Source organism: Onychomys torridus, chromosome 8, assembly GCF_903995425.1.
Source record: "Onychomys torridus chromosome 8, mOncTor1.1, whole genome shotgun sequence".
NCBI classification, from domain to species: Eukaryota; Metazoa; Chordata; class Mammalia; order Rodentia; family Cricetidae; genus Onychomys; species Onychomys torridus.
The window spans coordinates 90232318-90259787 of NC_050450.1; the positions used below are offsets into that span (position 1 = coordinate 90232318).

At 52.6% G+C, this 27470-nt stretch overlaps 3 protein-coding genes across 9 annotated transcripts; 2 read left to right on the forward strand and 1 right to left on the reverse strand.

Moving 5' to 3' along the window:
• The first annotated feature begins 1119 nt into the window (after positions 1-1119).
• Asb16 (ankyrin repeat and SOCS box containing 16) lies at positions 1120-11373 on the forward strand. Its single transcript, XM_036196801.1, has 5 exons — positions 1120-1420; positions 5882-6149; positions 8944-9430; positions 9674-9787; positions 10553-11373. Exons 1-5 carry the CDS (start codon positions 1120-1122, stop codon positions 10736-10738), a joined length of 1356 nt encoding a protein of 451 aa, XP_036052694.1. The 3' UTR covers positions 10739-11373.
• A 3784-nt stretch (positions 11374-15157) lies between these two features.
• On the forward strand, positions 15158-19578 carry Tmub2 (transmembrane and ubiquitin like domain containing 2). Of its 2 annotated transcripts, none has more exons than XM_036195541.1 (3): positions 15158-15313; positions 17425-17988; positions 18220-19578. In XM_036195541.1, the coding sequence occupies exons 1-3, from the start codon at positions 15171-15173 to the stop codon at positions 18581-18583; spliced, it is 1071 nt and encodes a 356-aa protein (XP_036051434.1). In that variant the 5' UTR covers positions 15158-15170; the 3' UTR covers positions 18584-19578. The 2 variants fall into 2 exon arrangements, with proteins under 2 accessions (XP_036051434.1, XP_036051435.1); XM_036195542.1 differs by having other exon boundaries at positions 15178-15909.
• On the reverse strand, positions 19457-26867 carry Atxn7l3 (ataxin 7 like 3). Of its 6 annotated transcripts, none has more exons than XM_036195539.1 (13): positions 26482-26867; positions 25047-25157; positions 24617-24749; positions 24233-24404; positions 23964-24061; positions 23773-23795; positions 23380-23425; positions 23173-23201; positions 22863-22931; positions 22602-22645; positions 22291-22362; positions 22053-22210; positions 19457-21951 (listed from the first exon to the last, which is right to left on the reverse strand). In XM_036195539.1, the coding sequence occupies exons 2-13, from the start codon at positions 25095-25097 to the stop codon at positions 21803-21805; spliced, it is 1044 nt and encodes a 347-aa protein (XP_036051432.1). In that variant the 5' UTR covers positions 25098-25157; positions 26482-26867; the 3' UTR covers positions 19457-21802. The 6 variants fall into 6 exon arrangements, with proteins under 6 accessions (XP_036051432.1, XP_036051430.1, XP_036051431.1 ...); XM_036195537.1 differs by having other exon boundaries at positions 23173-23258; XM_036195538.1 differs by having other exon boundaries at positions 23380-23446.
• Between the last annotated feature and the right edge of the window lie 603 nt (positions 26868-27470).

The window sequence follows — 27470 nt, forward strand, 5'->3', positions numbered from 1 at the left end:
CACACCTCAGGTAGGCATGTGAGGCCTCTTAGAGGAAAAGAAAAACTAGTCACTGAAGGTAGAGACCATGTCCTGCTTGGGCATGAGGGGACAGGAGAGGCTTGCCTAACTATCAAACCCACATGGTGGTAGCCCCTAGAGTCCAAGTGCCTCGTCTAAGACCGGATCTTTGCCCTGCCCTCACAAGCTATTCGATCTTGAGCCAGTAGTTTTCCCTTGTTAAGAATTAAGTCTAACCCTGAGGAAAGGCACAAAGCTACAAAGAGACAAACCCTGTCCCGAAAAACCAAAAAAAAAAAGAAGAAAGAATTAAGTTCCTGCCAGGGCAGCGATGGCACTCGCCTTTAATCCCAGTGGGGGGGGGGGGGGGGTTGGCCCTGGGCTCGTGGCAGAGCCAGGCAAATCTCTGTGGGTTCAAGGCCAGCCTGGTCTGTTACAGAGTGAGTTCCAGGAAAGGCACCAAAACTACACAGAGAAACCCTGTCTCAAAAAAAAGAAGAAAAAAAAAGAATTAAGTTTCTTAAATCTGTAAAATAAGACTACCCATGTCAGGTGCTGAACTGAACTACTTAAGCTTGGCCGTCTCATTTGCTGACCAAATCTGTTATCTGAGTAGAGGAGGATATGAGAGTGACTGAAATTCTACTAAGTGTGGTACATGCTTGCAGCAATGGCTGTTATTTCAAATTCAGGAAGAATGGTTTCTCCCCTGACTGAGGTCTCTGGGCCATCCTGGGCTCCTGACCACTTCCTCAGCTAACACTGTGGAGGCTGTAGGACCTTGGTCCTCCCCCTGCCCTGTCCTGCCCATCCATCCATCCCCTGCTTGACCGCTTGGACTAGAAGGCTCACTCCTGAGGAGTGGGATCCAGGATTGACCTTGGCTCAGGACTAACGGAAGAGTACCAGTAGGGGCAGGGGCTGGCCCAATACCTTCTGCATTAGGATCATGACTCTAGGCAAACTGTTTACCAATGCAATGAGGGGCCTATTTATAGACTCAGCTGCTTCCCCAGCTTACCAGGAAGGGGGCAGGGTGGCTCCCCAGAGCAAGGGTGCTAGCTGAGACAAGGAACAGTTCTCTGCCTAGGTGGCACTACCCAGGCCACTGGACCCCTCATGGCAGGGGAGACCTTTCCTTTCACATCCTCCACACTGCGTGCTCTCCGCCTACAGAGAGAATGGCTGGAATGGGAGGACAGGAGGCGGGCTGCTGCTTTTCGGTGTCGAAGCCAGAGGTACCTCTCTAGTCCCCAGGCACGACTTTTGAGGCCTCGCCGCTCCTGCCGAGACCCAGCTGTCCACAATGCCCTGTTCTCTGGGGACCTACAGCAGGTTCAAATCCTGTTCCAAGATGAAGAGGCTGCCAACATGATTGTGGAGACTGTGAGCAACCAGCTGGCCTGGTCAGCAGAACAGGGTAAGGAGTTCTGCCCACCTAGGTGGGCAGAAGAGCGGGGGTGGGGAAGAGAAGAGTCCAGACTCTGCTTCTCTTTAAAGACCCTAAAGTGGGCTGCCCATCATCACCACCCACTTTAGCTCCTTCCTAAACAGTTGAGGCAAAGTGTGGATTTGGGTTTTGGTTTCTGGTTTTGTTTTGTTTTTGTGGTTGTGAGACAGGGTCTCACTATGTAGATCAGGCTAGCCTCAAACTCATAGAGATCCACCCACTTCTGCCTCCTGAATGCTGGGATTAAAGGCATGCACCACCACATCCAGCCTCCAAAAGTTATGTTCTTATATAACACATAACACAGCTTGAAACTTGGTTTTGGTTGACAAACAGTTGTATGCACTATATTAATTATATAGGAATAGTCATGTTTATATATATATATATATATATATATATATATATATATATATATATATATATATATATTACACTTATTGAAGTTGGGGGGTAGGGAGAAGACCCAAGCACCTCCTTCTGAACCATGTCACCAGTCCATTAAGCACTTTATTTTTTTACTTTTTAACTTTTTTTTTGGCTTTTTGAGACAGAGTTTCTCTGTGTAGCTTTGCGCCTTTCCTGGAACTCACTTGGTAGACCAGGCTGGCCTCAAACTCACAGAGATCCGCCTGGCTCTGCCTCGAGAGTGCTGGGATTACAGGTGTGTGCCACCACCGCCCGGCAGCACTTTATTTATTTATTTTTTTAAAGATTTATTTGGGGCTGGGGATTTAGCTCAGTGGTAGAGCGCTTGCCTAGCAAGTGCAAGGCCCGGGGTTCAATCCTCAGCTCAAAAAAAAAAAATTTATTTGTTTATTATGTATACAGAAAAAGGCTTCAGATCTCATTACAGATGGCTGTGAGCCACCATGTGGTTGCTGGGAATTGAACTCAGGACCTCTGGAAGAGCAGCCAGTGCTCTTCACCTCTGAGCCATCTCTCCAGCCCTGGAACTTTATTTTTGAGTGCTTATTAATAAGCATTGTCTTTGCCGCTGTGCTCCAACCCACAGCTTTTTAAATTTTGAGAAAGTCTTGCTAAGTAACCCAGGCTGGTTTTCAACTCACTCCATAGCTCAGGCATATTTTGAACTTGTGATCCTTCTGCCCCAGCCTTTGGAGTAACTGGGACTGTGTGCTTGTCCCATCAGGTCCTGTCCAATATGTTACTGACATTTGTTTTGAAACAGGACCTCTTTATGGCCCAGACTGGCCTAAGACTTTGGATCTTCCTGTCTCATGCTCTTGAATGATGGGGTTATACTCATACACCACCATGCCTGGCCACATGCAATATTATCAGCTGATTTTTTTTAAGTCCACAAAATACTTGAAGCTGTACATAAATGTACCAGGATTTATATAACTACTCTACAGATAGAATGGTAGATTCGGGTCCTTTCTCCTCTTTTTTTTTTTTTTTTTTTAGCTGAGGACCGAACCCAGGGCCTTGCACTTGCTAGGCAAGCACTCTACCACTGAGCTAAATCCCCAACCCCTGGGTCCTTTCTCCTTAAAAAAATTTTTTTTTATGGCTGAGACTCTTGGCCTTTCTAACATGTAGATGGTATCTTATTTTTCAGCTGTAAACATTCTTCAGTGTTAGCTAGAGTCAAAGGCCTCAAATCTTTAATCCCTGCCCCCACCCCCCACTCACTAGAGCAGAGCATATAAGATCAGCTGGAAGAGAGAGATGGTGGCGCACACCTTTAATCTCAGCACTGAGAAACAGGCAGGCAGATCTCTGAGTTCAAAGCCAGCATGGTCTACAAAGTCCCACCCAGGACAGCCAGAGCTACACAGAAGGACTCTGTTTCGGGGAAGAAAAAAAAAAAAAAGCAAAACAAGCCGGGCAGTGATGGTGCACGCCTTTAATCCCAGCACTCAGGAGGCAGAGCCAGGCGGATCTCTGTGAGTTCAAGGCCAGCCTGGTCTACAGATCGAGTTCCAGGAAAGGCTCCAAACTACACAGAGAAACCCTGTCTCAAAAAACAAACAAACAAAAAAAGATCACCAGGACCCAAATATGGGAGCAGTCTGGTTGTGGCATCTGTCACCTCCTGATTGCTGATTGCCAGGCTGGCTGGGCTGCTGTCCTCTTCCTCCTCTACCTCTCTAGTCAGAGAGGACCACCTTCCCCAACGGAGGACTGATCTTTGGTCAAGGGTGTAAAGTAGCTGCTCCCCTTCTAGGACCTTCAAATAAGCTCTCCAGATCACTGGTCTCACAGTGCTCTGGGATCTGCTTCCCCGCCTTTTCCTGCTCCCTACCAAAGTGCCAGTCAGCACCCAGCCTGCATCACTGCACTCATGGTCCTTTATAACTTGTTGTGTGGGTGTTTGCTTGTGTGTGTGTCTGTACACCATGTGCATGTCTGGTGCCCATGGAGGACAGCAGGGGGCATTGGATCCCCTGGAAGTGGGGTTACAGGCGGTTGTGAGTCCATGCTGGGGGTTCTCTGGGAACCCCACTCCAGTCTTCTGGAAGAACAGGAAGCACTCTTAACCCCTGAGCCGTTTCTCCGGCCCCACCGCCCTCAGTCTTTAAGGGGCTCCAGCTGTCCCCTTCAAGCCTTCTTTAACTGCCCGGCAAACCCAGTTTCGTTGTCTTCTGCTCCCTGCATTGGAGCCTCCCTGTGTTCTGAGGCCTCATCTGTGTTTTCTTTGGGTTCTCCTGACACCCTTGATGGATTGTAAGCTCATCTTAGGCAAGACTTGTGGCTTTTCGTTTTCTGTCTGCCACTCCCTTTGTGGAGAAGAGGTTTGAGGTACATAGTTTACTGTGTATCCCAGACTGTCCTCAAATTTGCAGCAAGCCATATTACCTCAGCCTCTGATTGCTGTCATTACAGGCACAAGCCATCATACCTAGCTTCCTTTTTCTATTTATTTTAGAGACAGAATCTCATTATGTAGTTCTGGTTGACCTAGAACTTGATATGTAGAACAGGTTGTGTTTGAACTCACAGAGATCTGCTTGTCTCTGCCTCCTGAGTACTGGGATTAAAGGCGTGTGCCACCAACGCCCAGCCCTTAAATTACATTTTTATTTTATGTATGTGGGTGTTTTGTCTGCATGTAGGTCTGTGTCCTATTTGTGTGTCTGTGTGCCTGATACTCATGGAAGTAAGGAGAGACCGTTGAATCTCCTGGAATTGGAGTTATAGACTGCTGTGAGCTGCCATGTGGGTGCTGGGAATTGAACTCCAGCCCTCTGGAAGAACAGCCAGTGCTCTTAACCACTGAGACGTCTCTCCAGCCCCCCTTTTCCCCCTTTTTTTCCCCCACTTTGATTGTTAACTGATAATTGATTAATTTGGGTATTAAGAGATGGAAGTCAGAGGCAAGTCCTCTACCACCGAGCCAGACTCCAGTCCCCTTTGCTGGTTTCAGTAGCAGTAGGGTGAAGAGCTTTATGTGACAGAAATTCTCTAAGATGCACCCCAACCTAGCAAGGTTGTCCAAGTTAACCAAAACTTAACTGAGGTGTTTGTGAAAGCTGACAAGAGTTCACTTCAGCCTCAGCCCTTGGATCTGGGGTTCCACAGTCCTGGGGAGAGTTTATGGACCCAGGACAGGCAGGCACCACAGGTCCCAAGTCCGGCCGACCTGTAGTGACATAGTGACTCCACCCAAGCTGTCCTGGCTTTGTCTTGAAAAATACCCATCATCCCCCCCCTCCCAAATGGAACCTGGACTAAGTCTTATTCTTCAAAAACAAAATCTTCCACCTAAGATTCAGAGAAACAGCGACCTCACTTCCCCACCATGCCAAGTGTCCACTTCAGTACAGCACAGTGTATCCTTTAAACAAGTTCTTGACTGTTCCATTCAAAGCCAATACCAGTCATTGATCAACAAGCCCCTCTTTCCATATGGCAGTCCACTTCCAAACTCAGCTCCATACACACCTGTGCACAGCTCCCATCTCCAAACCCAAGGCCAGATGGGAACCAAGAGAGCCACTGAACCCACTAGCCACTCAAAGAGCCCAAGGATCCCGTCAGGACCTGCTCATTTGCTGTCTTCCTCCTTTATGGTTTTATAGAACAACATTTCTATGATACATACTATGTGAGATTTTCTGCTTTGTTTTCCAGTGCTGGGGAGTGTAGTGTTTTGTTTGTTTTGGTTTTTGGTTTTTCGAGACCGAGTTTCTCTGTGTAGCTTTGTGCCTTTCCTGGAACTCACTTGGTAGCCCAGGCTGGCCTCGAACTCACAGAGATCCGCCTGGCTCTGCCTCCCGAGTGCTGGGATTAAAGGCATGCACCACCACCACCCGAGTGTAGTGTTTTGTTAGGCTCTTCCTAGCCACAGATACAGCATGGCCGTTGGGGCTCAGTAAACTAGACCTGGGGAAAGACAGCACCGACTGTCTTTCTAGCCTGCGGTCCCATTCAAAGTCCTACAGCACTGCCTGTTCTCCTCAGGATTCTGGGTGCTGACTCCAAAGACCAAGCATACAGCCCCTCTTACCATCGCTGTGGCCAGAGGCTACATAGACTGCGCCCGGCACCTTATCCTGCAGGGGGCTGAGCTGGATGCCAGGATTGGAGGTCGTGCTGCCTTGCATGAGGCCTGTGCCCAAGCCCAACCTGACTGTGTTCGGCTGCTGCTCACATTTGGTGCCAAGGCTAATGTGATGTCTGAGGAGGGCACGACCCCCTTGCATCTCTGCACGGCTCCTGAGTCCTTGCAGTAGGTGCCCATGGCCTGGGATGGTTTTGTGGGGGATGTTTGTGTGTCTATGTTCCAGCTCACATCCTAGGAACCAGGATGACCTGACAAGGCTTTTTGTATATAAAACACCTCATGGGTTTATGTTTTCACACAGAGATAGAGGCTTCATTATTTTATTTCTGTGTATGTGGGTGTGCACATATGTGCAGGTGCCTGCAGAGGCCAGAGTAGGGTGGTGGGTCTCCTAGAGTTGGACTTACACCACTGTGTCTGGCTTTCCTTCTACTTTGAAACCGAACCTCTATGTTGCTGAGACTGGCCTCATGCTCATGATCCCCCTACCTCTGCCTCCTGGGTATTGCTATTACAGGTGTGCACCACTATGCTCAGCTCTCTCCCCCAACTTATTTTTTAAAATTGGTTTTGTATTTGGTTTTGACAAAGTCTTTCTCTAGATCCTCCGCTGGCCTGGGACTTGCTATTTATGCCAGACTGACCTTGAAGTTTTGGTGATCCTTGTGCCTCTGCCTTCTCAGTGCCCAGATTACAGACAGGTGTGTGCCACCATGCCTGGCTACCCGCTCATTTTTGCTTTTATTTAGTTTTGTTTTGGAATAGAATCTCATGTAGCTTGGAAGATGATGACCTTAAACTCCTGATGCTCCTACCTCTACCTGCTAAGTGCTGGGGTCACAGACATGCACCACACGCTCAGAAATCAAAACCCGGGCTTTGTACATGGGGCTAGACAAGCACTCTCTTCACTGTGTTGCATCCCTCATCTTCCTTTGTTGGTGTTTGCTTATGGGCAGCAGGATCTCACTGTGTAGCCCAGACTGGCCTCAAACTCTTGAGTGATCTTCTTGACCCAGTCTTTTTTTTCCCCTTGACATAGGGTTTCTTTGTGTAGCCTTAGCTGTCCTAGAACTAGCTATGCAGACCAGGCTAGCCTTGAACTCACAGAGATCTGCTGCCACCACCAGGCCTGGGTACTCTTTCAAACACAGGGATTACAAGCATGAGCCATCCCACCCAGTGTCCTTTCCCTTTTCACAAGTCAACAGTGTCTGGACTCCCTGCTTGGTGGTATTTACGCTTTTACAGATCAGTTCAGCAAACTCAGCTGGCAGGTAAGGACTCCAGACACTGACAGCCAGCAGCCAGAGGTCTGTCCCCACTAGCTGTAGGTCAGTGATAGACCTCCCAGTGAGCTAAATTTGCCAGCCTTACTCAGGAGGCTGAGGCAGGAGGATTGCCAGTCTGGTTTACATAGCTAGATAGCTAGTATCTGGCCAGCTCAGGCTACATAGTGAGGCCCTGTTCAATAAACAAAATTATGTCAGGATGGCTGAGTGGTCTAAGGCACCGTGTTCAGTTCGCAGTCTCCCCTAGAGGTGTGGGTTTGAATCCCACTTCTGACAATACTTCCATGCCGGGCGGTGGTGGCGCACGCCTTTAATCCCAGCACTTTTGTTTTGTTTTGTTTTTTTGTTTTTCCAGACAGGGTTTCCTCTGTGTAGTTTTGTGCCTTTTCCTGGATCTCGCTCTGTATACCAGGCTGGCCTCAAACTCACAAAGATCCACCTGCCTCTGCCTTCTAATTGCTGGGATTAAAGGCATGTGCTACCACCACCCGGCCAGAGTAAGCTTTTTTAAGTGCTTCTTACATTTGGTATTAGAAGTCAAAATATGTCAACAATTAGGATTTGCTGCAGAATTAAACTTAGTAGTTTGTCAAAGGTGCTGTTTACTCAGCTCTTGGCCACTGAACACTTGTATCCATGACCTGTATTGTATTGGGGGGAAGGCTCTCCAGTTATGGTTTCACTAACATCCAGCAGCTGCTATTGCCTTTTCCATTGTAAATTACCATTGGTTGGGCTGAAAAGATGGCTCAGCTGTTTAAAGGCTAGGCTCACAACCAAAACTAAATTACCTTTTTTTTCATTGGCAATTTAGTTCAGCTCATGTTCCGTCACCACAGGCAGTAACAGCACATTTGCTATAATGGTGTGCTGGGCTATAATTTTTCCAGGAATTCAGAGACTCTGAAGCAGGTTCCCTCTAACATGTTCTGTTTGGTTTTGCTTGTTTTCTCTAAGGGAAAGGAGAGTGGGGGGGGGTCCCCAACTGCTTTTCTTGATTGAGTGAACACAGCCTGTTTGGGAAGAGTAGCCGTCTGTTTCTGGAACACACTTTAATATTCCACGTGTCATAGTGTACTTAGGGGTGGGTTTTCCAAATCTTGCCCTATCAAAATGTAAGGAGATCAGGAGCTAGGGTTGTGGTTCAGTAGACAGAGAGCTTGCCTACAAACATGCATGGAACTTTGCCTTTGATCCCCAGTACCACAGAAACTGAGCTTTGTGGTGCAGACCCATAATCTCAGCAAGTGCAAAGAGGAGGCAGAAGGACCAGGAGTTCAAGGTCTTTCTCTGCTGCATAGAGAGTCTGGCAGGAGCAGGGTGCGGCTCAGCAATAGCTTGCTAACTTGCCTGGGTTTCCCGCCCAGCACAAAAAAAAGTAAATCAGTTCAGTTCAGGATGGACTCTCCAGATTCTGCCACATCCATTAATGCTATGTGTGTGCTCTTGGCTGCTGCACTAAACTGTTTGGGGATTAACTTTTTCATCTGAAAATTGAAGGTGCTTCTGGCTCCTGGCCCTATAGCCCTGGTGTTTGTAATGGAGTTTCTGTGATCAGATGGGAACAACAGTCCAGACCTCCAGGCAGAGGTTTGGGAAGGATATGGGTGGTGATAGCAGGCCTCTGGGTTCTCAGGATTTGCCCTAGCCTTGCATCCTGTCTGTAGGTGCGCCAAGTTGCTGCTAGAGGCTGGAGCATCTGTGAATGTGGCATCACAGGAGAGCGAAGTCACTCCCCTGCATGTAGCTGCAGCTCGCGGCCTGGAGCAACACGTGGCTCTCTACCTGGAGAATGGTGCGGACGTGGACCTGCGCACCAGCCAAGGCGAAACTGCACTGAACGCAGCGTGCGCTGGAGCAGAGGGGCCAGGTAGCGGCCAGGAGGCGGCAGCACGACAGCTCTTGGAAGCCGGGGCTGATCCCCGGGCTGCTGGTCGCAAGCGCCACACACCACTACACAACGCCTGTGCTAACGGTTGCGGAGGCCTGGCTGAGCTGCTGCTGCGCCACGGGGCCAGCGCTAGAGTCATCAATGGGGCAGGCCACACACCCATGGACTGCGCGCTGCAAGCCGTACAGGATGCCCCCAACCGGGAGCCGGAAGTCCTCTTTGCAGCGCTGCTGGACTACGGGGCCCAGCCTGTTCACCCTGAGGTACACTGGGAGAGCCTGAGGAAGGAGATGCCAACTGGAAGGGAGAGTCTAGGACAGAACTTCCTGACTGGAAGGGTCTAGGAGATCTCAGTGACTAGAGGTCTATCCCCATCCTGGCAGAGGGGATAGGGTGTCCAAAGGTAGAGAGTCAAGGGAACGGGCCAGGGGCTTGGGGCATGTTTGGATGGGGCAAGGGGAAGCATGGGAAACATGCAACTCCTAGATTCCTATTTTGATTCCCAGATGCTGAAACACTGTGCCAACTTTCCTCGGGCCCTGGAAGTCCTGCTTAATGCCTACCCATGTGTTCCATCCTGTGACACCTGGGTGGAGGCAGTGCTCCCGGAGCTGTGGAAGGTATGTCCTTTCAAGCTTCAAAGAGGGAAGATAGACCCTGGGCAGAAGAGGGTAGGCAGTGAAACCCATGGTTTCAGGCCTCTGTTTACAGCAGCCCACAAAGATCTTTGATCTCCCTTACTGCCCAGCCCCTTGCAGACAACCATCCTTTTGTTTGTTTGTTTTATAAGATTTTTATTGTCAGATAATTCACATAGTATACAATTTTCCTGTTTGCACAATTTGATAGACTTTAGTCCAGCATCCTCATAAGCCCATGACACCATTACCACTTCCTTTTTTAGAACATCACTGCCTTCAATTTCCTTCCCTCCTCCCCCCCCCCTTTTTTGAATGCCGAATGCCATTTATTGAAGGAGGGCGGAGGTCTTAAATACAGGCTTACAGCACAATAGGAGAACCCGGGAGGGCAGAAGTTTGCTTCTGATGTTTTTGTTTTTTTTGGAGCTGAGGATCGAACCCAGGGCCTTGGGCTTGCTAGGCAAGCACTCTACTACTGAGCTAAATCCCCAACCCCGCTTCTGATGTTTTACAATCTTGCATCTAAGCTGTTAACGCCCAATATGCTGGATACACAGACAAGGAACTTCCCTTAAGCATTCAGGAGTGTGGAGACAACCATCCTTTTATCAGTCAGCTTTGACTTGGGGGGAAGTCTACCAGCATGTCTGGGATGGGAGTGACATCCAGTCCCCAATACCATGGCACTGGGTTATCAAAATCAGGGGTACTGGAACATCTGATCCTCTCTTCCTTCTGGTCTAGGAACATGAACCGTTCTACAGCTCAGCCCTCAGCATGGAAAACCAACCAAGACGGCTTCGGCACCTGGCCCGCCTGGCTGTTCGCGCTCAGTTGGGCAGCAACTGTCGGCAAGCTGCCTCAAAGCTCCCACTGCCCCCACTGCTCAAAGACTACCTGCTGCTGTGTGTGGAGGGGCAAATCCAGTGAGCTCTAGGCAGGCCACTTCCACCTGCTCCTGCACCCAGGCCCGGAAAAGCTGACCAGTACCCCTTTCCTTTGCACTTAGCATGCCCTCCAGGACCAGCTCGTCCCTCCACGACATCTGAAGCCACCTGCTGGTCTTCAGGCCTTCTCAGCCTGTCCCCAAAGAAACCTTTCACCCACCTGCCACTCTCACGCATAAGTAGATAGATGGCCTCTTCATCTACCCAAGCCACAAGCAACCGATCCCAGGTGCAGCTCTTCCCTCGCCCCCCATATGTCTACTCAGCCCCCTTCACAGTGGCAGGCCCTTAGCTGGACTTGATGGCGTATACCTCTAACCCCAGCACTCAGCAGGCTGAGGCAGTAGAATTGTGAATTCAAAGCTAACAAGATCTTTGCGGGGTGAGGGGGGACCCCTGCTTCTTTGCCTTCTTTATAGCCCAACTCTAGACAGAACTGAAGGAGCTGTTCTTGTTTTTTCCCTAGTGCTAGGCCTGGACCCCAGGGCTTGGGGTACATGCTAAGCAAGTGTCCCGCCACAGAATCAGACCCCAGCTCTTAATGAAATCCGTGTCTCAAATGGATGCTAGAATAATCTTTTTGTGGTTTGTTTGTTTGTTTTTTGGTTTTCCCAGACAGGGTTTCTCTGTGTAGCTTTGCACCTTTCCTGGATCTCGCTCTGTAGCCCAGGCTGTCCTCAAACTCAGAGATCCGCCTGGCTCTGCCTCCCGGGTGCTGGGATCACAGGCATGCACCCCCGCCGGCCCCTGAGACATCTATGATATGCTCTCTCTTACTCCCAAGTGTTACATGGTATCTTTTTGTTTTCCAGAGCTGAGGATCGAACCCAGGGCCTTAAGCTTGCTAGGCATGCACTCTACCACTGAGCTAAATCCCCAACCCAGCAATGGCATCTTAATTGGCAGTCACTCTCAAATGGCTTCTGGGGCCCAGACAGCTAGAAAGCTATCCTCTCTTACTTCTGCTGGCCCTAGAGATGAAAAGGTGTGACCACTCACATTTGGAGGGTGGCTTTTCAAGGCACACCAGTTTTATGAATGCAAATAAACAATTTGTGCACAGAACAAATCTATGGATATTGTTAGATATGTGACTGAAGTTCCCATCACTCCATGTTTATTCTCCTCTCTGTGTTCTTCTGGGGCTTCTACCTTTTCTGCCTTGAACAGGTTATTACTAGTGACATGAAAAAGGCTATAGACCACACACACACACACACACACACACACACACCACACACACACACCACACACACACACACACACCACACACACACACACACCACACACACACACACACACACCACACACACACACATACACCACACACACACACCACACATACACACACATACCACACATACACACACACCACACATACACACACACCACACATACACACACACACCACACACACATACACATATACACATATACACACACACATACACACACCACACATACACACACACCACACACACACCACATACACACACACACCACACACACACCACACACACACCACACACACATACACATATACACACACACCACACACACACACATACACCACACACACACACCACACATACACACACACCACACATACACACATACATACACCACACATACATACACACACACACACACACCACACACCACACATACACGCATGGGAGCCTTGTGATAACTATCCCAGGAGAGAATAGAGGGGCTTATTTGACCTTTTTGCTGGGGACACAGGGACTCAGTCACCAGATGGCATCACCCAGCAGACAGCAGAGCCCCATTAGGAGCCCCGGACCTGCTTCCTGGGGCCTCTGCCCTGGTTCAGCAGAGTAGGAACTGCCTGTTCCAGGATGGAGGTTTTGCTTTAGTTCCACAGAGCCAAACAGCTAAAACAGTGGTTCTCAACCTATGGGTTGAGACCCCTTTAGAGATCGAAGGACCTTTTCATAGGTGTCATCTAAGACCATTGAAAAACAGATATTTACATTATGATTCATAACAGGAGCAAAATTACAGTTATGAAGTATCAAAGAAAATAATTTGGGGGGAGCTTGAGACAGGATCTCTCTACTCCATTTGTAGACAAGGCTGGCCTTGAACTCAGAGATCTGTCTGTCTCTGCCTCCCTAGTGCTGGGATTAAAGGTGTCTACCACCACACCCAGCTTCAACAAAAATGATCTCATTGTTCTCACCACAACATGAGAAATTATTAAAACGTTGCAGCATAAGGAAGTCTGAGAACCATTGGTTCTAAGAGAAGAAAAGGAAGGCTTCCCAGTCCTTGGCATGAGTTGGAACCTTGCTCCAGGGAATGATGTGAAGTTTCTGCCCCATTATAGCAGGCAGGCCCTAGCCAGTCTAATCTCTTCTATGCCTTAAACCACAAAATACCTATTTGTTGCTTTTGTTTTCTTAAAGATATAGTAGACTATATGTATTACTTTTGTGGTAGGCAAAGATTTTCCAGTTACAAAGAGCATGAAATATTAAAAGAACAGAGTTTAGGGGTGGCTTTAACTTTGTTTTACAGTGTGTGTGTGTGTGTGTGTGTGAATTCATCAGAAGACAACTTGCAAGAGCTGGTTTTCTCTATCCACTCAGCAGGAGCCTTGCTGAGTCATTTTGTTGGCCCTAGGTTTGTTTGTTTTAAATTTGTGTATGTGTGTGCGCGTGCACACTACAAGTTGAGGGATATCTGCAGTGGCCAGAAGACAACATAGGATCCCCTGGAGCCAGTTATGGGTGGCTGTCAAAGTCAAACTCAGGTTCTTTGGAAGAGCAGCAACCACTGAGCCATCCTCTCAAATCCTAGGCTTGTTTAATAAGTATTATACCATAAACAGGTAAAAGGAAAAAGATTAGAAAATTATTTGCAGTTATCGGAAGGGCTGGAGAGATGGTTCATTTGGTAAGTGGAATTATGAGACCTTGGTTTGATTCTCAGCACCCTCATTAAATAATAATAATAATAAAACCAGCAGGGCATGATGGTGCACACCTCTGATCTCAGCACTCTGGAGGCAGAGGCAGGTGGATCTCCCTTCTGTTCTAGGCCAGTCTGGTCTACAGAGCAAGTTCTAGGACAGCCAGGATTACATAGAGACCCTGTCTCAAAATAAATAGATGAACAAATAAATAAGCCAGGCACGGCTGCATGTATGTCTGTGTAATGCCAGCACTGGAGAGGTTAAAGCGGGGCTTGCTGAGCAGCTAATGTAGCCTAGTAGTGTAGCTCTAGCTTCAATGAGAGACCCTGTCTCAGAAAGTAAGGTGGAGAAAGTGACTGAGAAAGACTCGGGAGGCTTCCATACATATATACCTGCACACAGACAGATTAAGTTTCCTTGCCAGGCAGCTTGGCAGAGTCATGTGATTCTAGCTACTCCAGAGGCTAGAGATCCAGGACAGGCACCAAAACTACACAGAGAAACTCTGTCTGGAAAAAAAAAAAAAAAAAAAAAAACCAAAAAAAACCCAACAACCCAAAATCTGACATTCAGGCTATCTGATATTCAATTCCTGTTAAAGGATCATTGGAACCCCAAGGGGTCGAGACACACAGGTTGATAAGCACTGCTCTATGACATAGAGTGTTAACATAAAAAAGGGAAAAGCTAATCCAGGGTGATAGACTTGGAGAGATGGTTCAACGGTTATGAGCATCTGTTCTTCTTTCCAGATCTGAGTTCTCTTCCCAGCACCAAAAATGGCGGTTTACAACCTCCTGCAACCCTAGCTCCAGGGATCCAGTGCCCTCTTCTGGCCTCTGCAAGCAACCACACACATGGCATACACATACAAAAACATAAATAAGTAAAAGCAAACAAACCATTTTTAAAAAGGGTACTACTATGTCTGTGTCTCTCTGAAATGCCTTCCCGCTTTATTTATCAAAGCTCCATTATATGAGGCAGGAATCTTACAGTACTTAAGACTATAACCGGTCTTCTTGCCGGTCTCCTCGAGTAACAACTTTCTTAGAAGTAGAAATACCAGACCTTACGGATCCCAATATTGGAGCTGGGTGCGCACTGGAGCAATAATGAATCCCATTAGTTCCAGAGCTCAGAGCGGAAGCCGGAAGGAGTGATGGAGGGAAACCTAGCGGTGGGTCGACCAAAAGAGCCTGCCAGGGCAATCTTCTAGGCATGAAACCACGCCCCCTCCACAAGCACCTCCCCCAGCCGCTCCTCCTCTTCTGGCCCCGCCTCTGACCTCTGGACGGCCTGGGACCACGCCCATTAGGCGTGGTCTTACTGCCAGAAGTCCGAAATCCCGCCAACAATGACTCCGCCCCTCCTGCCGCTGTGCAATCTGGCCCTTTTAAAGATTAGTTTACGTCAGCCCGCCTTACGTAGCTTTGCGTCATCAGTACAAGGCGAGGAGGCGGGACTTCCGGTCCCGATGTTACCAGCTTCCGAGGAAAGCCGGAAGAGATCGGACCCTGAACAGAATCTTGAGTTGCCAGCCCCTCCCCCGACCCCTACGGAAAGACGAGTGCAGAGACTGCCCTGGCGAAGTCAAAACATTTATCCTGGCTCTGTCAGGTGAGGCTCTCCTTCCCCATCCAGGAACAGTACCAATCCAAACTCCCTTTAATTTCCCATGACTCTCAGCGTCCGTCCTCAAGCCCCGCCCCCCGTTCCTCTGCCCCGCCCCGAAGTTTGAGGGGCGTGAATGGTTTGTGACCCCCCGTCATCTGACCCTAACCGTCACCGGTCTGGAGAGCTGGGCTTGGGCACTGCGACCGTGACCCGGAAGCCCTTCGGCTGGGGGGCGGGGGCTCATGGACTCTACCGCCCCGGGAATAGGATCTCTCAGGCGCAGAGCCTTCGCCTCAGAAAAAGCAGGGTCGGGGCCGACTCCACACCGCGCGGTCAGGGTGGTCCAGAGGCCGAGGAGAGCACTGAGGCTTGGAGCAGGCAGACGCGGGGTCCTAACTGCCCCCGGCAGTTCCTTGTGTCCTCGGTTCCCGTCTGTCTTTGCCACAGTTTCCTTTTGTGTCAATCACGGTTCCCGACATCAACCTTACCATCAGGGGTTAGTTGTGGGAGTGAAACATAATTGCTATCATTTGTTTGTCGAGCAGTCTTACTTATTTTGCTTCGATGATTTCACGTCATCTTCAAAACAACCTTATGAGGTAGGTGCCATTTAAACCCCCACTTTATTGATGACAGTGTTGAGGCGGCTTTGAAAGTTGTTGGAAGTGACATAGCTCGAAGAGGGACTAGACCGCGATCTTTGTTTCCCTGACTCCAGGGCTAATCTGTGAAATACGGCTGTGAAGCTCTGGGAATGTCAGTATGTCCACAATAGTCTTTGCTCCGTACAAAGAGAACGCCGCTTGGTCCTCCCGGAAGTCCGTGAGGAGATGCACAGGCTATAAGTGTCCTGACGGTTTATGGGTGCTGTGAGAATAGTCTGATAATGATAATCACCAGGTGGATTTGCCCAGGGACAGGTGTGAAAGTAGATCCTCCAAGGAAAAGAAAAGGTACTCCAAGGAGTACGCAAAGATCTTGCATGCTTTTTTAAGAAACTGCAGAGAGGGAGAACCTTCACAGCACAATAAGGAATGTGGGGAGCTGTTGGGAAATCTCTCCAAATAATTTCTACTTGGGCGAATTTTATTTTTATTTTTTTGATTTGTTTAAGGTGCCTCATGTAGTCTAGGGCTGACCTTGAATTTGCAATGTAGTGGAGGCATATCTTGAACCCTTGAGCCTACTGCCTTCATTTCCCAAGTTCTGAATGACTGGAGTATATGCTGGGGCAGTGGTTTTACAGTTGTGAGCCAAGCCCATGGTGACCCAAAGAGGGCAGTGTTTCTGGTGTCTGCCCCATGTGGCTCCCCAGAACTTGCCAGAACAGTTTCGCAGGAGACAAAAGTGTCTGCTGATAGTCCCAATGCACTCGTCCATTTGCAGCGATCTGATTCTCTGTCCTTGAGAGATGTATGTATGTATTTTGGCTCTTGACAGCTATGCACGCATGGGTCTGTGGCCATGAATGAGATGGAATCAAATGAGAATCTGGCAGGGCTGGCAGCACAGAGCCTGTGAAGGAGCCTGCTCATTCTCTGAAGCTGTAGTGGAAGCTGCTTAGGGGGCATATGTGCTTGGTCACATGTTAGAAATCTTAGAGAAACAACAGGCTTAAAGAAGCATATGTGACCGGGGGTGACGCATGCATTTAATCAAAGCACTCGGGAGGCAGGGGCAGGTGGATCTCTTGAGTTTGAAGTTAGCCTGGTCTACAGAGTGGTAGTTCCAGGATAGCCAGGGTTACACAGAGATACCCTGTCTTGAAAGAAAGAAGCAAATGTTCTTTCTCCATTATCCTCCAAATATCAAAACAATTTTTTAAAAAAAGGCAACTAGCAGCTGGTGACAAGCTTATGAGGCTTTTCTGGTGACCTGTGCTCCTTATGGGAACAGAATCTGAAAGCTAAAAGTTTCACAATAGAGGCCAAGGATAAGTCCTTAGCTTGAGATTGAGGGTCTACTACAGTTGGGGAGGTTGGCTGCCTCTCCTACAAAACACCAGACTCCTATCTTTTGTTTGTTTGTTTTTCTCCAGCCTGACTCAGAACAAACTAGAAACCTGGATGTAACCCCTCAGGCTGTGCTGATGCTCTCCCCTTTTGTTCCTGCAGTGTGGACCCGGTCAGCAGCCAGGCCATGGAGCTCTCTGATGTCACCCTCATTGAGGGTGTGGGTAATGAGGTGATGGTGGTGGCAGGTGTGGTGGTGCTGATTCTAGCCTTGGTCCTAGCCTGGCTCTCTACCTACGTAGCAGACAGCAGTAACAACCAGCTGCTGGGCACCATTGGGTCAGCGGGAGACACATCTGTTCTCCACCTTGGGCATGTGGACCAGCTGGTAAGCCAAGGCACTCCAGAGCCAACGGAACTCCCCCATCCATCAGAGGGGAATGATGAGAAGGCTGAGGAGACCAGTGACAGTGGCGGGGACTCCACTGGGGAACCCGGAGCTCGGGGAGAGATGGAGCCCAGCCTTGAACATCTCCTGGATATCCAAGGCCTACCTAAAAGACAGGCAGGCCTGGAAAGCAGCCATGCAGAAGCTCCACTGGGATTAGATGAAAGCACAAGCCTCTCTCCCAGCCCCAGCCTCATCAATGTTCGGCTCAAGTTCCTCAATGACACCGAGGAGCTAGCTGTAGCCAGGCCAGAGGACACTGTGGGAACCCTAAAGAGGTGAGTAGGCTGGAAGAGAGTAGGTGCTCAGGACTTGTGCCTCAGGCATTGGTTTCCCTGGAAAAAGTTGATGCAGATCTGAGAGCGCTGGAGTTTTAATGGCTGACCTCTGCTAAGGGGAAATGGGAGACTTCCACTGACAGCCCATCAGTTTCTCCCATGCCCCCCTTCTTTGTGGGTCCAGGCCTATGTACCATCCTTCCTTATCCAGTCTTTCCTTTCATCCTGTAGCAAATACTTCCCTGGACAAGAGAGCCAGATGAAACTGATCTACCAGGGTCGGCTGCTGCAGGACCCAGCACGCACACTGAGTTCCCTGAACATTACCGACAACTGTGTGATTCACTGCCACCGCTCACCCCCAGGGGCAGCTGTTTCTGGCCCCTCAGGGTCTTTGACCCCCTCAGCCACTGAGCCATCCAGCCTTGGTGTCAACGTGGGCAGCCTCATGGTGCCTGTGTTTGTGGTGCTTTTGGGCGTGGTCTGGTACTTCCGTATTAATTACCGCCAGTTCTTCACAGCACCTGCCACTGTTTCCTTGGTGGGAGTCACAGTCTTCTTCAGCTTCCTAGTATTTGGGATGTATGGACGATAAGGACATCTGGGAGACAATGAATGGCATGGTCTTCCTCCTTCATGGCCTCCCCCCTTTCCTGGCCAGAGCTGGGCCCAAGGACCTGGGAGGGAGGGATGGGAAAGATGTGGTAGGTACCCTGTCCATAGGACCCAGGAAGCAGGTGTGTGTCCACAGGGCACAGATATCTCTGCAAGCACAACTCAGGTAGAAACAAGGATATCATCTTCCCTCTTTTGGAATCCCAAAGTTCAAAATGTCAAGCTCAGTGAGCAGCTTGGGCCCTGGGTCTTCCTCCTGGCTGTGGCCCTAGTCTTTCCCATGTCTTGCATGTCTGTGTCCCCCCCCCCCCCCCCAGGGCTGCTGCCAGGGCAGCTCAGCATGGCCTTAGCATTCCTCTGCAGGGAGCTTGAAGTACCATTTCCACGCCTTAGACGAGGGCAATCTTTTGAAACTAAATTCACAGGGATGGAGACTGTACGGGCTTTCCCTATAGAGACCCAGCTGCCACCACCTCCCCCTCTACCCCTTGTAGCAGGAATAGGATATTTTGCTTTCTTTCAAAGCACTTTGCCTTTTTTTTTTTTTTTTCCTTCCTCCTAAATAGCCGGCATAAAGCTCAGTTAGGTAGGGGATTGGGGCAGAGGGCCAAGCCCCCGCATCAAGGGGCCAGGCCACAGCTGCTGCTAGCCTAGGCCTAAGGCTGCAGAACACTGGCCCTGATCCAGTGTCCTGCCCAGTTCCAAGGACGAGCTCTGGGTATAGATTGCCCTGCCCTAGGCCCTCGGTTGGTGGGTCAGTGTGAGCAAATAAAATAGCATTTTGTGGCTGTGGAGCCTCTTTTGTGACTGCTCTACCCTCAACAACCTGGTAAGGAGGGTGGGTAGGCCGGGCTACCAACGGGAGATGCAGTTTATTTACACCAGCAGCCATGGGGGCAGAGGGAATACACAGCGTTTACAAAGTTAGCTACCTGTACAGGATGGATTACATATGCAAAAATAAAAATCTCAAGACCACAGGACAGCGTGAGCCCCACCCCCCCTCCCCCAATGACCCCAGCATGCGGTAATGCCAGGCGGGTGGCCCCTGGGCATGCGGGGGGGAGTGATGCATGGAAGGAAAAGCCACCGGCCATGGAAATTAGTACAGAACCCCCCCACACACACTCAGACACATGATAGGATACAGGGTGGACGACACCTAGCCGGGGTGGGGGATGGGAATTGAAACCCACACAGCCTGCTGTTAGAGGGAGTGGGGAGTTCCTAGCCCCGTTCAACTACACGGTAGGGGGGGGCATACTCCCCAGAAGGAAGGGGTTTGCTCCCTCAGGGTCCCTGCTGGACCAAGCCCATCTCTTACCCAGCCTGGGCAGGGGGCTCTGCCCTGAGGGTGAGCCAAGGAACAATAGGGAAGTGTTTTGTGGACAAACCAGTTCCCAAACTACCCCCTCCAACCAGAGAAGGGAGAGGAGAGTGAGTGGCCTGAGCTGCAGCTACTTCGCCTGGGCCGGAGTCCCCTGACCTTCAGCAGGCTCCCAAGCCTGTGCTTGGAGGCAGCCGAACCTTCTCTGCCCCTCTAGTTTCCCCTCAAGGGAGAAGGCTGTAGAGGGCCAAGGACAGAGCCCAGGCTCCAGGATTTATTCTAACTCCTGCCAAAATTGGTTTGACTTTTTAAAAAATAATCACAATGCTTGGGTTAAAAATCAATTTGTAACCAGGCATCAGCCACAATCAGAACCACCCCAGGGGGAGACTGAGGTTCCAGACAGGGTACTGCAACCCTAACTCTGTTGTTCCCTTAACCCTCTAGGGTCCCTAACCCAAATCAGTCCAACCAGTCCTGGGTACTAGCTACCCAATGTGGGAGTGGCTCCTCCTGGGAACAGACTTGTATAGCAAGTGCCAGAAAACTTGGCTCAGGGTCAACCCTGTTCCTGTCAGTCAGCTGTACTCCAGCCCATGCCCAGGTCCTCCAGCTCAGTTCCAAGGCATACCACCTACTTGGCAGGTGGGACAGTACATCTCTTCAGGATGTAAGCCAGGTAGGTGGGTGCCCTGGCATGAGAGTCCCACAGAGGGGCAACCGCACCCAGCCAACCTCCACTCACAACCGAGGGCAGAGACTACCTTCTCATCCCACCCTACTCCTAGCAAAGGGAGAGAGGCACAAGATTAGGGTTTTTCCTCAGAGCCCCAAACCACAAGTACAGAATAAATAACTTAAAAGCGGCGAGGGAGGGGACAGGGCAGGCTTTAGAGGCGGGAGCACTGAGAGGAACCAAAGCTGGTCAAGGTGAAGGGGTGACAAGCAGCAGCTGGGAACTCAGGCTGCCCCAGCAGGGCAGGGCTGGGGGACAGGATGGGGGGGAGAACAGGGGGCCACCCCAGGAGGGTGAGGCTGGGCCCCTTCCTGGGGCAGGGAATGAGGTAAGAAACATTTCAAATAAAGCAGCACCGTCCCCTCTCACCTGGGCTGTCCTCACAGCCCTGGGGCAGGGAGGGCAGGGGCCACTCTGATACAGCCCTCTTCCTACCCTCCCCTTCCCATTCCTTGAAGCTGTAGAGGCTGGAGGCCCTTTCCTGGCACCCAACAACAAAAGGACAGCTCCTGCTGCCAAGGAGGCCCTTGGGGACTGAGGGGAAGGGCTGCCCCGTGAGGCAGTTCTGGACGCCCACCTCAGCAGACAGCACTCTGCCTGCCGACCCCGGGGACTGGGGACATCTGATAGGACTCTGCACACAGACAGGACGCACCAGCCCTGCCCCTCAGCTCCAAGCACCGGACCCATTCACATTGCTGAGGGCAGCCAGGGGAGGCCCCCTCTGGGCTCAGCTTCCAAACCAAAGCTGCCTGGGTAGCCACAATGCCCCTCGGCAGGACTTAGTCCAGTTCGTGGGGTGGGGAGCAGGCAGTGCCCTGCCACAGTGCCCAGGTCAGGCCCCCAGCCTAGCTGGACATCCAGTAACTCACAGAATAAATAGGAAAACCACCTCCCCACCAAACTTATGTCCAAGGCATATGTCCAGGTCTGAGTCCTGTACGCCGAGGGGTCATGCTCCATTGCAGAGGACCCTGACACCCCCCAGGGGCACATAACTGGATCCTCTGCCTGCCTGGCCCACCAAGCTTCCCAAGCCCAAACCCCCAGCAGCTGTCCGTATGCCAGGCTATGCCGCCTGGGTGGGGGTCGGGAGAGAGGGCTCTCTCAGCCAAAGGCTATCCCTTGCACCCAAGTCAGTTGACGTCATCATAGATGCTGGGCGTTGGGGGAGCCGGTGGCTTTGGCTTTTTCTTCTTGTTGGAGCCCAGGCCGGAGGCAGTCCCTACCAAGCTCAGATGGGATTTCTTTTTCTTGGTTTTCCGTGATTCAGAGCTGTTGGTACCTGCAGAGGCGGAGGCAGAGGCATTAGAGTGAAGGTTTGAAAGGAGGCAGTGCCTGCCCCAGTGCCCAAAGCCCCTGAGATCAATTGGCATTGTGTATTACCTAGACCCCATCCTTGATTTTCACTAGTCTTGGAGGAGCCTGAATCAGAAGGTGAGAGATCAGAAGAGCCGTCCCACTGAAGCCGGCTGATGAGGGCCTGGCTGTCAGTCATGTCAAAGCTGTCATTATCCAAGGAGCTCTCGACCTCTGGAAGGACGCTGGAAAGGGGAGTCAATGAAACATGTGAGGGAAAAAGATCACCAACCTGACCCACTACCCTTCTGGAAAGGTCACTTACGCTGAGGGCCCAAGGAAATAAATCCGTACGGTTCGCCTCTGTTCATCCGTGTGCTGGGGGCAGCGCAGGGACCTGGTGGGGACAGAATGATCAGACCCTGACAAGGCAGGGAAGGACTTCAGGAACTCAGGTGGAGCAGAAGCTGGAGGGACAGGGAAAGAGTCAGTGGTGAACCCCCAGATGGCGGCCTAGTACGTAAGGCCTAGCAGATGAAGAGAGGGTTAAGAATGGGGGCCCATTGCTCACATCCAGGGGACCTCCCGACCCAGGCCCAGGGGATCAGCCAGCCCCATTTCAGTGCCTGTGCTCACCTTGTGCACATCTTCTTGGTGTGTTCAGAAATCACTCCACATTGCTGCAAGAGGAGCATAAACTGAAAGGAGGGCCGGGACCTCCTCGAAATACTAGACGCTCCCTCTGCAGCAACGCCAGACCAGCTGCCCAAGCGGAAAGCAGCCCCAGAGCAGGTGGGACAGGAAGTCTACTGCTGCCATGTCCCCTGTCTCTTTCAGGGTCCTGACTCTCACCCACTGCCCAGCCCAAGCCAAACCTCCCTCTCTCCAAACACACACCGTGGTGAGCAGGCTCCGCAGCTCTTCTGGCCCCAGGGTCTCATAGCTGATCCCAGTTGAGTTGCTATACTGTGAGAGAGCCAGAGGGACAGGTCAGAGAAGTAAAGAGAAGGGCAGACAGGAAAGGGTGGGAATGGAGACTCGCTCCCTCTCACCCCTGCCTCCCAAACTACCTGCACATGGACAGGAGATGGAGCCCACCCAGAACACCAACACCCACTGCTAGTTGTCAGCAACCTGAGCTCACTTGTCCAAGTCCCAGCCACCTCAAAGGGCAGTGGGGAGAGGCGGAAAGGGAGCTCCTACTCACCTTAAAAGGATCGGAGTTGCTAAGTTCCCCTGAAGAAGAAAAAAGAAGGGGAAGGGTGTTTGATGCAGAGGTACAGACAGAGAACCCTGAAAATAACCAGAGAGGAAGTGGGGGTGACAGAAGGCTCACAGGCCCTCCCTCCCACCCCCACTCCAAGTCCTGTGATCACACAGCTGGCAGTGCCCCTGTTGGTCTAGCCCCACTTACCATTTTTGTGTTTTAAAGACTTGGATCTTCGAGGGGAATTAGGGTTCTGGAATGGGAGATACCATAGCTTTGGGGGAAGGGCAGCGATAAGGGGGGGGCCGAGAACCCAGGGAAGGAAAAAAGATTTGACAAAAAAACCACCTCAAACTCACACTCCTCCTCCCCGGGAAAAGGCCTGGCTGCCTACATTCCCTCCCTCCCTCCCTCCCTCTCTCCCTCCCACTAGAGGGAGCTTCCCTGCCCACCAATCACCCCAAAGAGCCCCCCCATACCCCACCCCCACCCCCCTGCAACACCACAGCTGAGTAAAAAGACCTGAGCACTCCCTGCCCAAAAGGGAGGGAGGGCATCTGTCCTTCACCCAAACTTCCCCACGCTCGCCCCGGCTCTCACCTTGTCTGATTTTCTCTTCTTGGCTGCAGCACAAGAGAACAAAGAACATAGTTACTTTTAGGTTCTCGGTCTCAGCATTTATATGGTGCTAAAAACTACACTTTTCCCCTGCCATCAAGACAGTTTACAGCAAATGTACGCTCTAACCAAGCTTTCCCACTTCGCCCCAGTTCTCCCAGAACCCCAAATACCCTTCTTCTCTGAGCCATAGGACCAGTCATTGTCATTGATGTCATCGTTGTCTTCTTGGTCGCTCTCAGACTTGTTCATATTGTTGCTATTGGCAATCCTACGCAGAGCGGAGAAGGCAGAGGGTCAAGGTTACCACACATTGCTTTACAGCGACGTACATGAGGGCCAAGTGTCCTCTGCACCCTACCACCTGCCCCCACGGGACGACACCATGGTATGGACTGCACAAGATGTCTACCAGTGGTTCGGACAGTGAGGAGGCTCTCACCGGCGGTTGGCGATTCGGCTGCTGTTGCGACCCATTCCCAGGCACTTCTCCAGGTGGGGGGCAAAGCGGGACGCGGCAATACTGCGGCTGCAGTTGGGGCAAACGCACTCCTTGCTCTTCCACTGGTTGAAGACCTGTCCAAAGATGTCCAACCCAGGCTGGTCCACGATCTCTGGGGACAGGAGAGGCGTGGCGATCAGAGCGGGCAGGGTACCCTCACCTCTTCTTCTCCCCTACACTCCCAGGCCTCTCTTTAAACCCACCCCTGCCTAAGCTCACAGGAGCTTCAGGCTTTGCATCTAGGGCAGTCACTAGAGAGCCCTCTAAGTGCCCCCACTCCCCCACCCCGGCAGAACTAGAGCACTCTTCGACCCTGAAGCTCACCAAAATCCTTCATGCTATCAGGGTCCGTATCATCCAGGAAGAAGTAGCCACACTTGACAGCCCGGTGTACCTCAAAGCAGAATCCCAAACAAGAATCCTCGACCAGGTCCGCATATATCTCCTGAGCGATGGCCTGGGCCCCAGGAGAGAACATCCATGGTCACAAGGGTGGCTGGCACCCCCCACTGGACTGAACAACTCTCACCAACCCAATATCCTGGCCCTGACCAAGCAGGCTGCTTTCTTGGCCACGTTCTCCACCTTGCTTTTTATTCCTTTCTCCCTCCCAGATCCTTGGGTCTTTTCAGCTGGCTATTCCCGCTAAGGAACGAGGCTGACTACCCAAATTCCTCTCTGGCATAGTTGCCAGATATAGCGACGCAGAGACATCAAGAGAAAGAACCAGAGGCACACGTGGGGGAGCCCTCACCTCTAGTTTGCTGTTATCCAGGCCAGACAAAGACATTTCCTCCATTTTCATTTGTAAACTCTTGTGGAGACGGCGCTCTGACTGCTCATAGCACAGCGGGCGGCAACACGGCTGCACACATGGAGGTGGGGGTGTTGGTGTGAGTCCAAGACACCTCCAAAGACTGCCACCTCCCCTCCCCACCTCCGGGCCCAGGGCTTAATCCTGGCATCAGAGAGTCTCCCTCCCCACGGCCCCAGATCACTAAGTCTGATGGTTTTCAGGCCCTGAAAACCAGAGGTGGCCTAGTCCTTCCCAGGCCTAAGCTCAGGCCCTAAACTGTAGTGCCTGTCAGACTCTGGGTCTATAGGAGGCAGCAGCTCATCCCAGGTACCCAAAACTCAAACCCCTCTTTGATACCCATGGTGCAATGCAGCAGGGGGAGGAGGAGGAACTCTAAGGCCTCAAAGCAAACCCACAGGGTGTGGCAAAGAACTGCACACACTCCTCAAGACAACCCCCCTTTCCCTAAGGGCTCTCAGAGTCACCTCTGCTTTCAGCCAGGATGTCCACTTGGGGGGGTACTGCTACCACAAGTAGGAATGGCCCTAAGACCCTACAACCTTCACCCCACTGCCTTCTCTTAAAATAAGCCTGCCGCTCCACGAGAGGAACAGAGCCCACAGAAGCCTACAGGCAAAGGGCATTTCCAGCCATCACGGGCAGGGGCAAGCACTGGAGGAGTGGGTACTCACTCCCCTTACCTGTTCTTTTAGATCGCACCCTCCCTCCCTCAGGACCAGCCCGGAAGTCTCTCCAAGAGCCCCAAAGTCCAGAAATCCCCACCGTAGGATTCAGAAACAGCGCCCACAGTTCGGGGCCCCACTGAACGGTGGGTACGAGTTTAAGGAGCTGCCGGCCTCGAGTGGGGTGGGGACTGACAAACGAGCCAGGGGCACTGGGAAGGGTAGCAGGCCGTGCCGCGGCTCTTCTCCCGTCCTTGCGGCACTGCTGCTGCATCATACCGACTGGGGGGAGGAGAGCCGAGCCGCCCAAGGCCGGCGGCGGGCCGGGACAGACCGACCCCCAGAGAGTAAGGCAGAGCGGGACGCGTCCCGACCCCTCTCGGTCGCCGCCAGCCCAGAGCCCGGACCGGCCGGGGACAGAGTCCGGGAGGGTGTCTCTATTGTCCCGGGGGCTGGGGCCTGGCTCCCTAACAAAGGCCCCGCGCCCCCTCCCCGGCCGGCCCTGCCCCGCCCAAGGAGGACCCAGCCAGGGGGAGACCGGGGGGCCCCGGCCCGGCCGGGAAGCCGGGGAAAGCCGGGCGTTTCCGCGTCGGCCCGGGGGGAGGGGAAGGGGCGCTGACCCAGACCTGGGGGGAGGGGGCCCAAGCCCCGCCTCGGGCCCCGCCCCCCCCCCCCCGCAGGCCCCTCCCCCGGCCCCGTTCCGTACTCACCCCGCCCGGGGGGCCGCGCCGGGGCCCGGCGGCCTCTCAGGGCCGCGTCCTCCGGCGGCGGCGGCGGCGGCGGCTGCTGCTCCGGAGCCCCATGTCCGTCGGTCCGTCCTCGCCTCTCCCCGGGGCCCGGGGCCGGGGCCGGGGGGTCGGGCTGCCCCCCCGCCTCGCCGCCTCACCGGGCGGCCATGGCCCCTTCCCCTCCCTTCTCGTCCCGTCGCCGCCTCCTCCTCCTCACCTCACCCCGCCCGCGCGCAGTCCGCGCGCCGTCCGCGCGCCCCCCCCCCCGCCCCCCACTCCAGCCCGCCTCTCCCGGGCGGGGGGTGCGGCGCGAGCCCGGAGCGCGCGCGCGCGTGCCGCGACCGGAGGATGGATGGATGGAGCGAGCGAGGACGCGAGCGTGCGCGCGCGCGCGCCCCTCTCCTCCGCCGCCGCCGCCGCCGCCGCCCCCCCCGCCCTCGTCCCTCGGCGCGGGCGCGAGGCCAGGCGCGAGCGCGCTCCAACCTCCTCCTCTTCCTCCTCCCGCCCCTCCTCGGCACCCCGCCCTCGCCCTCCCTTCCTCTTCCTCCTTTCGCTTTCGCGTGCCCAGCGACTGCTCGCGCTTGCTAGCAGGGCCCGAGCGCGTGCATCTGCCCCGCGGCCGCAGCTCGGCAGCATTTGCTCCAGGGGGCGGGGACCGGGAGGGGAGGAGGGGCGCCACGCCGCCGTCCAAAGTACCGGCGGACGGGGACTGGGGCGGGGACATGGGCGGGGCCTCCGTGGACGAACCCGGCCAATCGCGGCGTCTCCTCGGCCCAGGAGGCCCAATAGGCTAGAGGTGGGTGGGGCAGCGTTCAAGGTGAGGTGCGCGGTGCGCCAGGGGCGGAGACTTGGTGCCGTCCCGGCCGGCTCGGGGGCGGAGGCAGCGGGGTGGCGTCGAAAGAGAGCGCCGGCTCCCAGCCGAGCCTGGGACGCCTTCCGGCCCAGGCACCCCCGCCCTTCCCGCGGGGCTC